This window comes from Anarhichas minor, unplaced genomic scaffold (genome assembly GCF_050575085.1).
Source record: "Anarhichas minor isolate MPS153535 unplaced genomic scaffold, ASM5057508v1 ptg000003l, whole genome shotgun sequence".
In the NCBI taxonomy this organism is placed as follows: Eukaryota; Metazoa; Chordata; class Actinopteri; order Perciformes; family Anarhichadidae; genus Anarhichas; species Anarhichas minor.
The window spans coordinates 10,415,918-10,429,663 of record NW_027466449.1 but is presented as its reverse complement, the minus strand read 5'-3'; the positions used below and the strand labels follow the sequence as shown (position 1 = coordinate 10,429,663).

At 41.1% G+C, this 13,746-nt stretch overlaps 1 protein-coding gene across 1 annotated transcript in view; it reads right to left on the bottom strand.

Annotated features, from left to right (window-relative positions):
• The window catches only part of xkr7b (XK, Kell blood group complex subunit-related family, member 7b), a 47,813-nt gene that overhangs the window by 5,195 nt on the left and 28,872 nt on the right, over nt 1-13,746 (bottom strand). Inside the window, exon 2 of the mRNA XM_076091459.1 lies at nt 215-414. Within this exon, the coding sequence (XP_075947574.1) occupies nt 215-414 (200 nt within the window). The remainder of the gene's footprint in view (nt 1-214; nt 415-13,746) is intronic.

Sequence of the window (13,746 nt, the reverse complement as noted above, 5' to 3'; positions counted from 1 at the left end):
GTAATAAAAACATTGTACTAAAACTGTGGTAAAGTTGTTTAAATGATCTGGCTTCCTGCTGAATCTGACATGGCTCTATTAGCTGTGTCACAAAATTTCAGCAACTCGGTGAGTACAACTTCATCATATTGATCGAAGGCACTCTGTCAGTGAAACCTGCTTCCACTGACGTGTCACACTTTCCACAGCGGAGCAGGAAGTGCATCTCGCTCACCTTGCAGCGGGAGGACGATGTTTCCGTGGATCATGATGCTCAGCTGGAGGACGAGCTGCGGAGCGGACTTCAGGAAGGCCTCCAGGAGGCGCAGCATGGTGATGTCAGCGCTCTCGAACATCAGCCGCCAGTGGAAGTGGCGACGGGGCCCGTTGCCGTGCCAACGGCTCTGGGCACCAAGGTAGAGAGCGTGGACGTACCTGAGGGCGAGAGAGGTTCAGAATAGTGATGCTCGATGCTTCTTTATCAGCCCTGCATTACCACTGCTTTCAGAACATCATTTTAAAGGACATTTTAGGGATTTAGAATCTGTACATTTGACCTCATGCAAGACATTTTTCATATTATTAACTTTCTCTGACTTTGGTGGGCCGGTACGAGTGTGCCACGTCAGATAAATGCTTTTAACTTGAGATAACTATGTAAACGACCATCGTAAACACAACGAATGCCGCCTGTTTGTAAATGAACGCAGATGAATGAGAATTGTAAATGATCATATTAACGCCCCAATATTACCATATAAGGCTACGCGTCCAGCCCCATATCTCCTATATTGAAGTCCTGCTTTTGGAGATTCATAAAGGAAAGTCTACAATTTTTAACAGCGTCAGCAGCAGAATTAAGGTGCTAGAGCCGAGGAGTGGAGAAAACAATGAGTGCTTTTAATGCCGTGTCACCGAAATAAAGAAGACACTGTTTGATATGAAAAACGTCTCGCCACAGCGATCAATGACTGCAACGGGAGGGGGTCAAAAAATGTAGGTCATTTTGCATATTGAGATGGTCATATTGGTATTTTAGTGTTGTACAAAAGTATCAATAGACACTTTAAATTGATGTTGATATCATTAGTTATGTGTACACATTTTAAATCATATTAGCCTGTAATTTGAATGGTACAGGATAATGTTAACACAATTATGAGGTGTAATTTATTCAAGGCTTTCAAACTCAAAATTGCTTCAAAGTAATCAAATATTGAATGCTTTAGTGAAAATATAAAACTAAAACCCAAAACTGGTAAAAGAAATGGAAACAAATGATTTTCCAGCATGATGTATAATGCAAAAATGGCAAAGGTACAAGACTGTGTCAATAATTATTTTAAGAGTGAAGGAACTATATCCCGTAAACCGTTGTGAATAGTCGCCCCTCGAAACTCCAGATAAAACCGTTATCTAAAATGAAGAGAGATTCAGTAACTGCCTGCCTTATTTCACGCCTCAAACACATCGTAGAGAACTTCCAGGCGCTCACTGTTGAGCCCTGTACTGTATTAATACACAGAATCATCACTTATTAAAAAGTGAAAAAAAACAACAGGATGTCAGTCAAGGAGGCTTTTTGTTCACACTGAGGTGTTTGTGTGTGATGAAGGTAGTGGCAGTGCATCACTAATGCTAAACAAAAATCTCAAGGGTTTTCTTGCATTATGTCAGAGCAGCAATCTAAATTCAAACGGGTGCAAGGCTATAACAGTAAACAAATCTAAATGACATGTTCCAGGAGAAATATGAACCCTCACCACGCTGTTCTCCTGGGAGATAAAAACACCTGAGAGTGATGTGTGAATCTCCAGGGAAAGACCTTGACCCTCACCTGTCACTGTTTAACTCTGTTGTGCTTTTGTTTTGCTGTTTCTTTTGTGTCAGCGACAATATCGGTTGCCGGGTTGCAGCGGGTCAACTAGTATCCTCGTTTTTTGGAGAGATATTTGATGTGAGGAGAGGACGAGGCAGCGCCGTTCAAAGAACTGAGATGGGTCTGTTTTGTTGGAGGTATTATTTTAACCTGCTGGTGCAGCACAAGGTCTGCATTAAAGAGCTGTCAGTCGGGAACAGGAGTGGAGTAAGAAAGTGTGACAGAAAAACACAAGATACCTTTTGGAAAACAGGTTGTTCTGCCTTATAAGGCAGACGTGGTTTCAAGCCGATGGTGAACGAGAAGTAAACACAAACTGTGGCGTGGGTTCAGTTACATGAGTGGTCCAAGAGGTCCCTAAGACACACCTGAGAGGTCACTGGATCGCTGCAAAAAATCTGCTTCATTTTTGCGTGGAACTTGATTCATTACAGTTAAAAAAAAAGATAATCTGTCAGTGCAGTAAGAATGTTTCTCACTGCACTCACAGTTTCTACCTGCTACCAGCTGCCTTCTTCTTTCAAGACACAGGCACTTTCTATAAAAACAGTCAAATTCTCACTGTTTTCACTTATCTAAAAAAAAAAAAAAAAAAGGCTTTAAGTATAACGTTGGAGGTTTTAAAAAAGAAAGTTACTTAAAACAACTCTGAGGTAAGACTAAGGTCTGTGACTGCAAGGTTCGTCAAGTAGACATTGCTTCATTTTAAGGGGTCTCATCTCAGATGGAGGAGTAAAACAAGGTGGCTGAAATGCATCTGGTGTTGGTGTGTGTTTGAGGAAGGAGTGAGGCATCATGGGAGTGAAAGGATGGCAGACAGTAGCAGTAGTGCAGCAGGACGGATGAGGAGAGATGAAGCTATGCTGGAGGAAAAGTGAGACGACACTCACTTCCTGCGCTTCTGCATTTCAAGCAGATTTTAAATAGAGGGGTAAAAATAACCTAGAAGTGTAAGCAGACGCACACACACACACACACACACACACACACACACACACGTCAGCATATATGACGCTGTTCAAGTCTGCAAAACACAGGCAAGCACGGATACACAGGTGTATGTGTTTGACATGCAAACTGTCTTACACACCTAAATACACATGCGCACACATGATATGCCTCATATGCATATTCTAACACACACACACACACACACACACACACACACACACACACACACACACACACACACACACACAGAGTTACAGACAGGCAGGAAGGCCAACGAGGCAGCCTGGAAATCTGTATCTCTGCAAATAATTTGCTGTCCAAGCACTACTGGCACTCCTCCATTCAGTCCCTGTGTGTCTCTGCCTCTATCTTAATCTCCACCTCAGTATCTGTTATTTTTGACTTTCACCCTTTTATCTCTGTCTCTTTATTTATCTCTCCTTTTCTGTTCATCTGCTTTCTTTCTCTTTGGTTGTGGACGGCGGTGTTGACGGCTCAGTGGGTCAATTACTTTGGTCCAGACTGCAATGTTTGTGCATGTGACATTAATGTGCCCATCAGGGTTAAATATAATCCTCTGATTTTACATGGAGCCAATTTGAATGTGTCCAATAATTTGGTTTATGACTAAATACCTGCAAAACTATATTGACGTTTCCATCAGCCTGCTGATGTTTTAGCTCACATTTAGTAAAGTCTCGCAGAGCTTCTAGCATGGCTGTAGACTCTATTAGTGTGCCTCAACTTGTGTACCTCTGTACTTACACTTACTATTTTGAATGCATAAGTGCGTTCACACTGACAAGTATGGCAAAAAGGCAGTACACACTGAGTACCCAGATGGTGTACTCATAACAGTCAAGAAGTTGGGTGTGGAACGATGGACACTCTGGGCATTCACCATCCCCATCTTGGCTACGTAGTGGGAGTAAAGGGGCCAGCCTCTCATGAAAATGGCGAGGACGCTCTAGCGGTTGTGTTTGCTCCAGTGAACATTGCACTATTCGAATGCAAGTCGGCAAATATTTTGGCGGGCACAAATTGCGATCAAATGTTTGCGGTGAAGCTCCGTTGCAATTTGCCGTTTCAAGGAAGAAGATTCGAAATTCATGCACAACGAAAGTAAGTACATAGTGTACACAGTGTACTACATAAGTGTAGGCTTACTAAAAAAAGTATTTGAATTAAGACACAGTGTAAGTCTGGTTACCATTTAATTCCCTCATCATTTCTTTTTTGTTTCTCTTTTGTTGTCTCTCAAAATTTGGACGTGTTTTATTCCTCTACCCTTTTTTCTGTGTTGACACATTTCTCTTTGTTCTGTTGCTATTTATCCGTTTAGACTTTTTCAAACAATCCCTTGTTGTATTTCTTACTTGTTGAGTAGGCCTTTCTCTTTCATCTTCTATACCTTTTTTTGTGTGTTTTCTCTAGGAATTGTTCATAATCCTTCTCTTTTTCTGCCTCCTTTCCTTTTGCTTGTTATCTCTTATTTAGTTTCTCTCTCAATCCAATGTCATGCAGCTATTGTCTCTCTCTCTCTCCAACCAATTTATTGTGTTCTTCCCTTGAGCGTGCTCTCTTCTTCCAGCTTCCAATCTATAAAATCTATATAAATCGTCTCTCTACTCTTACCTCCGTCACTCCTCTTTCTCCTTCTCTATTCCTACTTTCTCCTCCTCCCCTTTCCTTTCCTCTGGGCAACAACTCAAGGAGACTATCTACAAGGCCACAGTTGGACCTCTGAGACCCTGAACATTTGTGAAAAGAGCGAGAGTAGAGTCTTTGGAGAATGTCTGCCAAGTGTGATGGTGAGCCAAGAATGAGCCCAAGGAGCGAGAGAAGAAATCAAACTGTTATACACACTTCATTTAAATCTCCTTTAAATATATTTTACAGGTCAACAGAAATACAGTGATCAGCAGCAAAAAAGGAAACGGAGGCAAAGATTTGTAATTTAACTGAAATCACCAGCAGCTCTTTTAACATCATTTTCTGTACATTATCACGCTTATTATACAGCTACTTACAAAAGAAATCAATCATTTGAAAGCTTTAAAAATGCTTGTAATGCAGTGTAGTGTAATAAAAATAACAAAATGAAGGCTCTATTCATACACTCTATGGCTACAATGGTTCAACCAGACTGACAATTGTCTCCATGATGTCAAACAAACAAGAGAAGTCATCATGTGGCTGTAAATGTATTAAAGGTTATTATGTTGTAGTTGTTGGCAGACATTCTGAACATTTGAACGTTTTTATAATTACGATCATGATTATAATAATTATTGACACTGTTGAGGCATCAATTGACTGTCCGCAGATTCCATCACTACAGCTCATTGACTTGAAATGGATCAGCATGCCCAGGACACAGTGAGATGAAGTAAACAAAGGCCAGGAAACAGATATTAGAGTCAGGAATAATTAATGATTTGTTTCCCAAACGACAATAATAAAAACTATGATGATAACTGAAGTGGATAGTTGGTACCAGGAGGCTGTTATGATGTTAAATCACTCAATTATTTCCTCATGATTATTTTTATATCTACTGCTCACAAGACTAATGACATCTCTGTATGGTTTCTGATGTTATAACTACATCTTAACCGCTGTGACATCACTGACAGCCAGGCCATTACTGTAAATCCTCCATTGACGAGAGAGAGAGAGAGAGAGAGAGAGAGAGAGAGAGAGAGAGAGAGAGAGAGAGAGAGAGAGAGAGAGAGAAGGGTGTTTATTAATAACTCGTCCATGATTTGATCAAAGACTCGACTGGAGTTCTGACCCTCCCCCTCGTCAGTCTCCACGGTGATAAATTGGTACCAGCACCAGGCTTTTAACGAGCCACTGATCTATTAGTTGACTCGGGCACATCCGCAGCAAATTTCTACATATCCGGTGAATCTTTCAGCCGTTAACAGGAGAGGGAGGGAGAGGGAGAGGGAGAGAGAGAGAGAGCTCTTTAACCTTCATCACTTGTCTGAAGAGACTCTCAACCTGCCCATTATCACGCCAGCAATCAGTGGCATTTATTGCCGCTCTATGTGTGCACGTCTCTCTGTGTGTCTATATACCCAGCATGATCTAATGTCTCTTATGAAACACACTGTCCTGGTTCTCACTTCTGATTGGTTGAGTCACATTGGAAGATGTTGTGCAATAACTGAAGAATATATATATATATATATATATATATATATATATAATTATATGTTACGGTGCATTTGGCGACTGGAGGATGTGGCGTTTTTCGTTTGAATTCCTTCCTTCAGAGCTCGCTCTGGGTTATATGTGGTGCCATGTTGAGTCTGCTGCACCGATGCTGCTGCTGAGCTGAAGTTACACAATAAAGAAAGGGTCATCAACTACATTTGTCCAAGGGACAGAATGTTTCTAGGCAGACACTGTGAGGGATAGACTTTCAAATAATGATAATAAACTAAAAATACCACCCCATAGTTGTATGTCTGTCTGTCCAAAATGTCATCACTTTATCATGTTATCCTTATCGACATTTGTTAGAAATTGTCATGACAAGCATATGAATTTTTGAGTGAATGCCGAAATGATATTGTTGAATGATACCAAATATGTACGGCCTACCCCAGCTTTAAGTCTCACCTCATCTTTCCAACATAATGCGTCTCTTGTGGACATCAAGTGACATCAGCATAATAATAACAACAACAAATGTAATTCAGACAAATTAGGCAAACGTAAAACTTGTGGGACGAGGACGGGCTTGCAGTCTAACTTTGAGGATCATGTTTTTTTCTTTTTCTACCTCTAAACTGGTACAAAATGCAACTTAAAGATGTTGAATATTTAAGAATGCACTGGTGTAATGGAGCCACACAGGCATACGTTACTATGACAGCATCATGGCAGAGCGCAAGCAGTCCCCCCCCACCCCAGCAGGGATGACAAGCCCCCTGCAGTGGGTGGATGGAGGTTAGAACAGTCAACCTCCTGCTAGTCTGTGAATAATGCAGCTGTCAAAGATCTCAAAATTAAACACACTGAATACACACAGGACTGCCCTGGGCTCTGTTCCACTCTACAGCGCACAAATGCACACATGCACACACACACACGCGTGTACACTCACACACGCACACACACTCACTCACTCTACGTACAACACACATGCAAAAAACACACATGGTATGCATGCAGGCAGATACACACAGCCTATAATGCACATATAATCACATGAAACTAAGAACCGTTGTGATTTTTGTTAGCTTAAGAGCCTCATATATCTACATAGGGAGCAGATCCTCTTCCTAGCGAGAGCCTTTTGCATTTTTACATTACCTGATGTATCCCTACGATGAGTTCCGAAACTCAGTATTAAGTATTGATAAGCTGCATCGTTACTGTTGCTTTTTTTTAATCAGTTATTCTAAATGTTTATGTTTAATTTATTATCACGCTGCAGAGTGCATCTCCTCCACTCTCTCTGTCTGCAGTCTCTCAGCCACAGTCTCTCAGCCCCTCATAAAGTCAACTTCTCAGAGGCCTTGACAGATCCTGTTGGGTCCCAGCGAAATGTTGCATAGATGTCAGGACCTGTAGAGTTCAGACTGATGTGGAGCCAAGGAGAACTACAAAGCGTGGACCTGATATCCAGCTCATAGGGTCCTCTGGGTTTCGGTGATTTAGATCTGCCCATAGATCTGTATACTGAGTGCAGAGAGGTTGAGCCGCTAGCAGTGAGTGAGTGTTTGTATGGAAGCCCACACAGAGCAGAAATAATGTCGCCTCTCTGTCTGTGTAGAGCTCAGCTGTCACCACCGACCTACTTAGACTGCCACACTGAGAAACCCAGCACAGAGAGAAGGAGGATGTGAGATTATGGGAGAGTGTGAGGGGAGGAAAGAGAGAAAGACAACAAGAAGAAAAAGCACAGAGGAGAAGAAAAGAAGAAAAACCGAGGTTATGAGATTATGTGTGAGTATGAACGATGGAAAAATGTAAAAGGAGACAGAGAAGCTGAGAAGGAGGAAAAAGTGAACGAATGATGTAGAGAGAGCGAGGAGAGACAGGAAGGGAGGACATGATGTGTGTGCGTATGTGTGTGCGTATGTGTGTGCTTGTCGGTGTGTGTGTGTGTGTACAACGGAGGCAAACGAGCATTGATCGCTGCTGCCAAAGCTGCCGATCAGATAAGATCACATCGAGCGATGAAGTGTTTAATTGGAAAGTGTGTGTGTGTGTGTGTGTGTGTGTGTGTGTGTGAAGCGGGTGATGTTATCACTTGACTCAAGGGCTCAAGTTTGATCTTTTATCTCTCCGCTGCTCTCTGTCTCTCCCTCTCTCCCTCTCTCATATCCGTCATTCAGGAGTTGTACAAAATTCCGAGCCGTCGTTCTGCTGTGTGACGGCTTCAAGGAGAAAATGAACGGGAGGAGGAAGAGGAGGGGTAAAAGGAGGAGGAAGAAACAGGAGCAGAGCGGAGCAGAGGGAGATGTACAGGTTAAAGGGAAACGTAATCTCAATTCTAATATGATCTAGTAATCTACTATCGTAATCAAGATCCCAATGTTTGTGTTTCAGTGTCTTTGCAGCGTCATTACTCCTCAATGGTTTGAGCTAGAGACATGAAATTTCTTCCTATTAAACTAGAGAAACGGTGCTTAAGGCCAATTCCCTTTTTGTCCATGCGAGCTCTTTACTTCAGTCAATAAACGCCCTGTAAGGAGTTATAAAAAAGGCCATATATGAGGATTGGGAGCAGATTTTTCAAGGCAAGGATGTCGAGGAAAATGGTGACGATTTTTTTTGCAGTGAGATCCTTACGAATACCAGTAAGTAATTCAAATTGTGATGAAATATGTAAGCTATGGAGTAGGGAAAAAATACATAACTGTCAAATCTGTCATGATTTGATTTGAATTGAATTGAAGACGAGATCGCGGTTCATGTCCCGTGTGAAACTGAGTCAACGTGTACTTATTTTACCGTAGTTTGGTTACGTCACTTGCATTCATAACTAACGCCCAGTTGTTTAACTAGCGTCCTTATTTTACAGTTATTTCAAACCAAACTACAATCTTTTCCTAAGCCTAACCAAGTAGTTTTGTTGCCAAAAGTGAACACTTTCATGTGAACACAGAAGTCAATTCTAAAAATATGCATGGAGCGAGCAGAAACTGACACGCCGTCCCTGACATGTCCAAGACAGATGCTGGACAAAACTTGAGGTACAGAGGTATGGTCTTAATGTGGGTCTCAGGGGGTTTAAATAAGGAGAAAATAAAAAGATTGGAAAGGAGGATGAAAAAAATGAGAGGAGGGATAAGAGAGACAAAATGGAAAAGAAGGAGAGACAGAAGAATAAAAACAATGGGTGACAGGAAAGGACAGAGAAAAAGAGTGAGGAAAGGAAAGGGAAGGTAAGAAAGATGGGAATTAAATAGGAGAAATTCAAGGAAATAAAGAAAAGGGGAGGGCGGAAAAAGCAGAGGGGGAAAGAGGAGAAAGAACAAAAGAGAGGAGGACAGATCAAGGAAGGAGGATAGAGTTAAGAAAATAAAATTGAATGAAATAAAAATGAAAGGGAGTGGGAATTAAGCCAAAGGAAAGATAAAGGAAAAAAGAGCTTGGAAAAAGTTAATCAAAGAAAGAAATGGGAAATCAAAATAGGAAAAGAAAAAGAGGAAAAGGGAAAGAAACAAAAAAGTTAAGGAACAGAAAGAGAGGAAAAGGAAAATAAAGTAGAATGTTGAAAAAAAGAAGAAAGGAAAATTCTAAAGAAATTGAAAGCATATCAAAAGGAAGAAGGAAACCAGGAACTTAAAGGCAAAACTGAGGAGATGACAAGTTGAAGAAGAGCCTGAAGAGAGGACAGGAGGGAGGAGAAAGAAAGTGAAGGGGAAAAAGATGAAGAGGCAAGGAAAGAAACTAAGGACAAAAATAAGCCAGGTGAAGAAAGACGTGAAGAAGTGATAAAGAGAGGTGAAGGGAGGTGAAGAGGAACCGAAGAGAGAGAAGGAGAGGAAAGGTGAGGAGATTTATGGCGTGAAGAAAGGGTAATGAAGGGAGAGAAGAAAAGGTAATGGAGGAAAAGAGAAAAGAGGAATGGACGAGGATATGATCGGTGAGCTGCTGCCTGCGCTGATCAATCACTGTTTATGAAACGATCAGAGACACAGAGAGGGGGATGGATGGAGAGGGAAAGATATTTATTACACAGAGAGAAATAAACGATAATGGGGCAGTGAAAGAGAGATGGATGCTCAGAGTCAAATTCCTATTTATTTTTGCCTTTCCCTCTTTGCTTATTGTTTGTCTCTGTACCTTTTTTCTCTTTCCGTTTTGCTCTCCTCTCATTTATCGTTGTATATATTCCTCTCTCTTTTCTCTCTGGCTATTCAAATAGATCTGGTGTTGTGTTTAATGACGGCTGTTTCCTCCAAATGGAAAAAAACCCCTCAAAACACGAGTGAGCCAATCACAGCTCTGTAGATGGGATCAAAAATTGAGACATTTTCTTTCTGTTCCAGATTTCTTTTTAAAAGGGTGATAAGTGTGAATAAGATAAAAACAGCTCTGCAGATTGTTGTGTGAAATATTAACACTTCAATCAATTTACCTCCAATCAAATAAACAAATGTTACATTAACGTGGCACTCCAGCTGTTTTGGACAGCAACAATTACCCACATAAACCACCATGTTCTCAACAGACACATTACAAACTAACACCAGCAAAAAGTCACGTTTGCTTGAGAGAGAGAGAGAGAGAGAGAGATATTCTTTGATTCTTTCAATCTTCCCTCCCTTCTTTCATATTTCCCATGTCGTATCCGTTTTTCTTCCTTCTTCTCCTTCCTTTTCCCCATCTTTCCTTCTTCACCGTTCTTCCTCCATTATCCTCTTCACCTTTCTTACCCTCTCCCTATTGTTTTTTTTACCTCCTTTTCTTTCTCCTCTTTCCTTCGTTCCTTCCCCATGCCATTCCTTCCTCACCTTCCCCCCCTTTCTTCCTTTGTTCAGTTTCCATATTTCCTTCCTTTCTTTCATCTTTCACCACTTTGCTTCAGGTGGAATAGGGCACCACTCCTCCTCTCCTCTCCTCTCCTCGCTGTGTCTCCACAGACTGTGAAGGTCATTACTTTCACAGCATTTAATCACAGTCGGAGGCTGAGTTTCTGCGTGGCCTCCTGCAGCTAAGGGTCAGCCCAAAAACATTTCAACAGTCATTCCCAGTTTTAAACAGATTAAATAACTGCTGCTCCCCTTCCTCTGCAGCGAGACGAGGTTTATTAAAAGCAGTCTTTTTGCTTTTTAATCACGTTCATCTAAAAGCTGCTTGTACAAACTGCCTTACATGAAAAGAACAGAAATGGAACAAAATAAATTAAAATAATCTCACAGGGACCCAAAAGAATTAAAAAGATTAGAACCTAAAAACCATTAAATTAAGAGATCAATAAGAAAGCATGAAAGAAAAATGACTTGTTTTATAGGACGTCTTAAAAAAATATCTTATTAAACCACGATGCTCATAACCAAAACCTTTATACTGAAGCTGTTGTGATTATATAATCCATATATACTCTATTCTCTTTGCTCCATCCCAATTTTTCTGAGGCCCAATTTCCTCAAAACAGAACAAACTGATCATTTTTATGATTCAAACTTCCATGAAGAGTTTAATTCAGCTGAACGCTCCAAAACTCAGTTATTTGCGATGCCTCTTGCTTGTTGAGTGCTGGTGGTATTGAGATGTCTGTGATGGCATCAAATGTTTCAGCGTTCTAAAACAATCATCGCATCAACAGTACACGGTGGTGTTGTCATGTCTCAGGCGACAGCTGGTTTTTATTACAGGAGCAGGAGCCAAGTTCATGCATCTTGTCAAGACGTTGTATAAAGACATTGTGGGAGTTGAAATGATTAATTAAAAGGCTTTTCAGGTTGAGTTTAATGTTCTGATTCACCACCAGTGATGAATTACTGTCACTCCTGCATTCAGTCTGAAGTATACGGGCACCAACGAGTGAAACATTCTACATTTGCGAAACGGCCGGAATTTCATGAAGCTGCAGGTGTTGAGAGTCAGGGACGTGTTCTTTGATGCAGTGTGCTTCTGTGCTTCTATGCTTCATGGTATGACATCAATAATAAATAACCATTGCAGTAATGGATATTATGTGAATTTAGATCACAAGTGAAATTCATCTGGATTGATTCATCAATTTATTTGTGCCTGATTTTTGTCTTTACATGTTAGCCAAACAAGAACACTGAATAGCTATTTCATTTCACTTCATTCAGTAGGCCTGATGCAGAAATAAAAAACAACACGTGCTTTGTAATAATACAGATTTTCTATATCTTTTAAAGATTTGGGTATTTTTATAATTCACTTCAATATTCTTCATGTTTACCTGGAGTAACATCTAGTGGCTGCAGCTTAAGACACCTGAGCACTGGTTCTACATCCATCCATGTTGGTAAAAGTTTGTTGTTGTCAATACGATTATACTTGAAACAAATAAGTAGATTTGTTTAAAATGCACGACTGCAGGTTAAACCTCTGTGTGTCGCTTTCAGCAGACAGACAGAAGAAGAAATAAAAATGGTCTTCACCGATCACAATCCGTTATCTGTGTGTGCGAGCGTGTGTGTGTGTGTGTGTGTGTGTTTGTGTGTGCGGTGTCTAGGACTTTCTGTCCAATATAGCTTTTCCCAACACACCGCTACCATGGTTACGCAGGCATATAAGGTGCCACAGAAACAAACAGAAAGACGTGAGAGCATGCGCGCTGCTGATCACCTGGTCGTCGCTTCCTCTCCCACCGCACACACACACACGGACACACACACACACACACACACACACACACAGCATCTTTGTAAGTGATGCAGATGCATAAATGTAAAGACACGCACACACACACATATACGCACTAAATCTGCAGCTGCTATTAAGGCAACACCCATCACCTGCTGTCTGACACACACACGCTATAAATATCCATGTGCCACTCAAAGTGTTCAGTTGTCTATCCCCAAGCTGCTGTCCCACATAGCCACTCAACTGAGCTGTGTGTGTGTGTGTGTGTGTGAGAGAGAAAGTGTTATTTTAAGTTGTGTGTTTGAACGACGGAGCGAGGGGGAGAAATCCAAGGAGAAGAACAAAGACAGAGAGTCTGTGTGAGTCAGAGGAAGTGTGTGTGTATGTTTTGTGTTTGCGATGCATATTTTTTTATTATGCGTGTCAGAATAAACATTTCATCTCCCTGCAAGTGATGCAGGCACCCCCTCGGCCAATCAGTAATGAATAAATAAACGCTGCGCCCCCCCTCAGGCCAATCAGAGCAGCTTTAGAAAAGCCAGAAGGAAGTCGGAACGAGGTGGCTCTGAAGTTTGAGATAAACTGCTCGACATAACGGCAATTAAACGGATGATTGTGTCGCCCCCCTCAGGCCAATCAGTGCAAACTTTGGAAATGCTGGAATAAAGCTCAACTAAATTGAATGTTCACTCTCTTTATATATTTTTTTCTTTGTCGTCTAGAGATTTTGCATCAGCTGTTCTTTTCCCCGAGCTTGTTGTGAAAAACGTATCTGTGCTCTACAATACATTTCTCTTAATGCCAACAAACCCCACAAAAAGTCAGAAAGCAACGTTTTAGTGCGTCTCTTAGTACTTTCTGACTTCCTACCCTGCCTTTGGCTCTCAGCACATATACTGTACAAGCACATTGCTCCTCCTGAAGACATTCATCTTAATAACAAGTTGCCAATGTATAGAGTAGTTTCATTATCAAACACAAACACAAAGGCTCAGTGTGAATACAGTATGGTCTTTGTTCGGGACTTTTGTCAGCGGGTGATTAATACACATTCTTCACATTTACACTCATGAGTATCTCATGAGCACATTTAATTTATGGTTATGTCACTGCAGTAAACC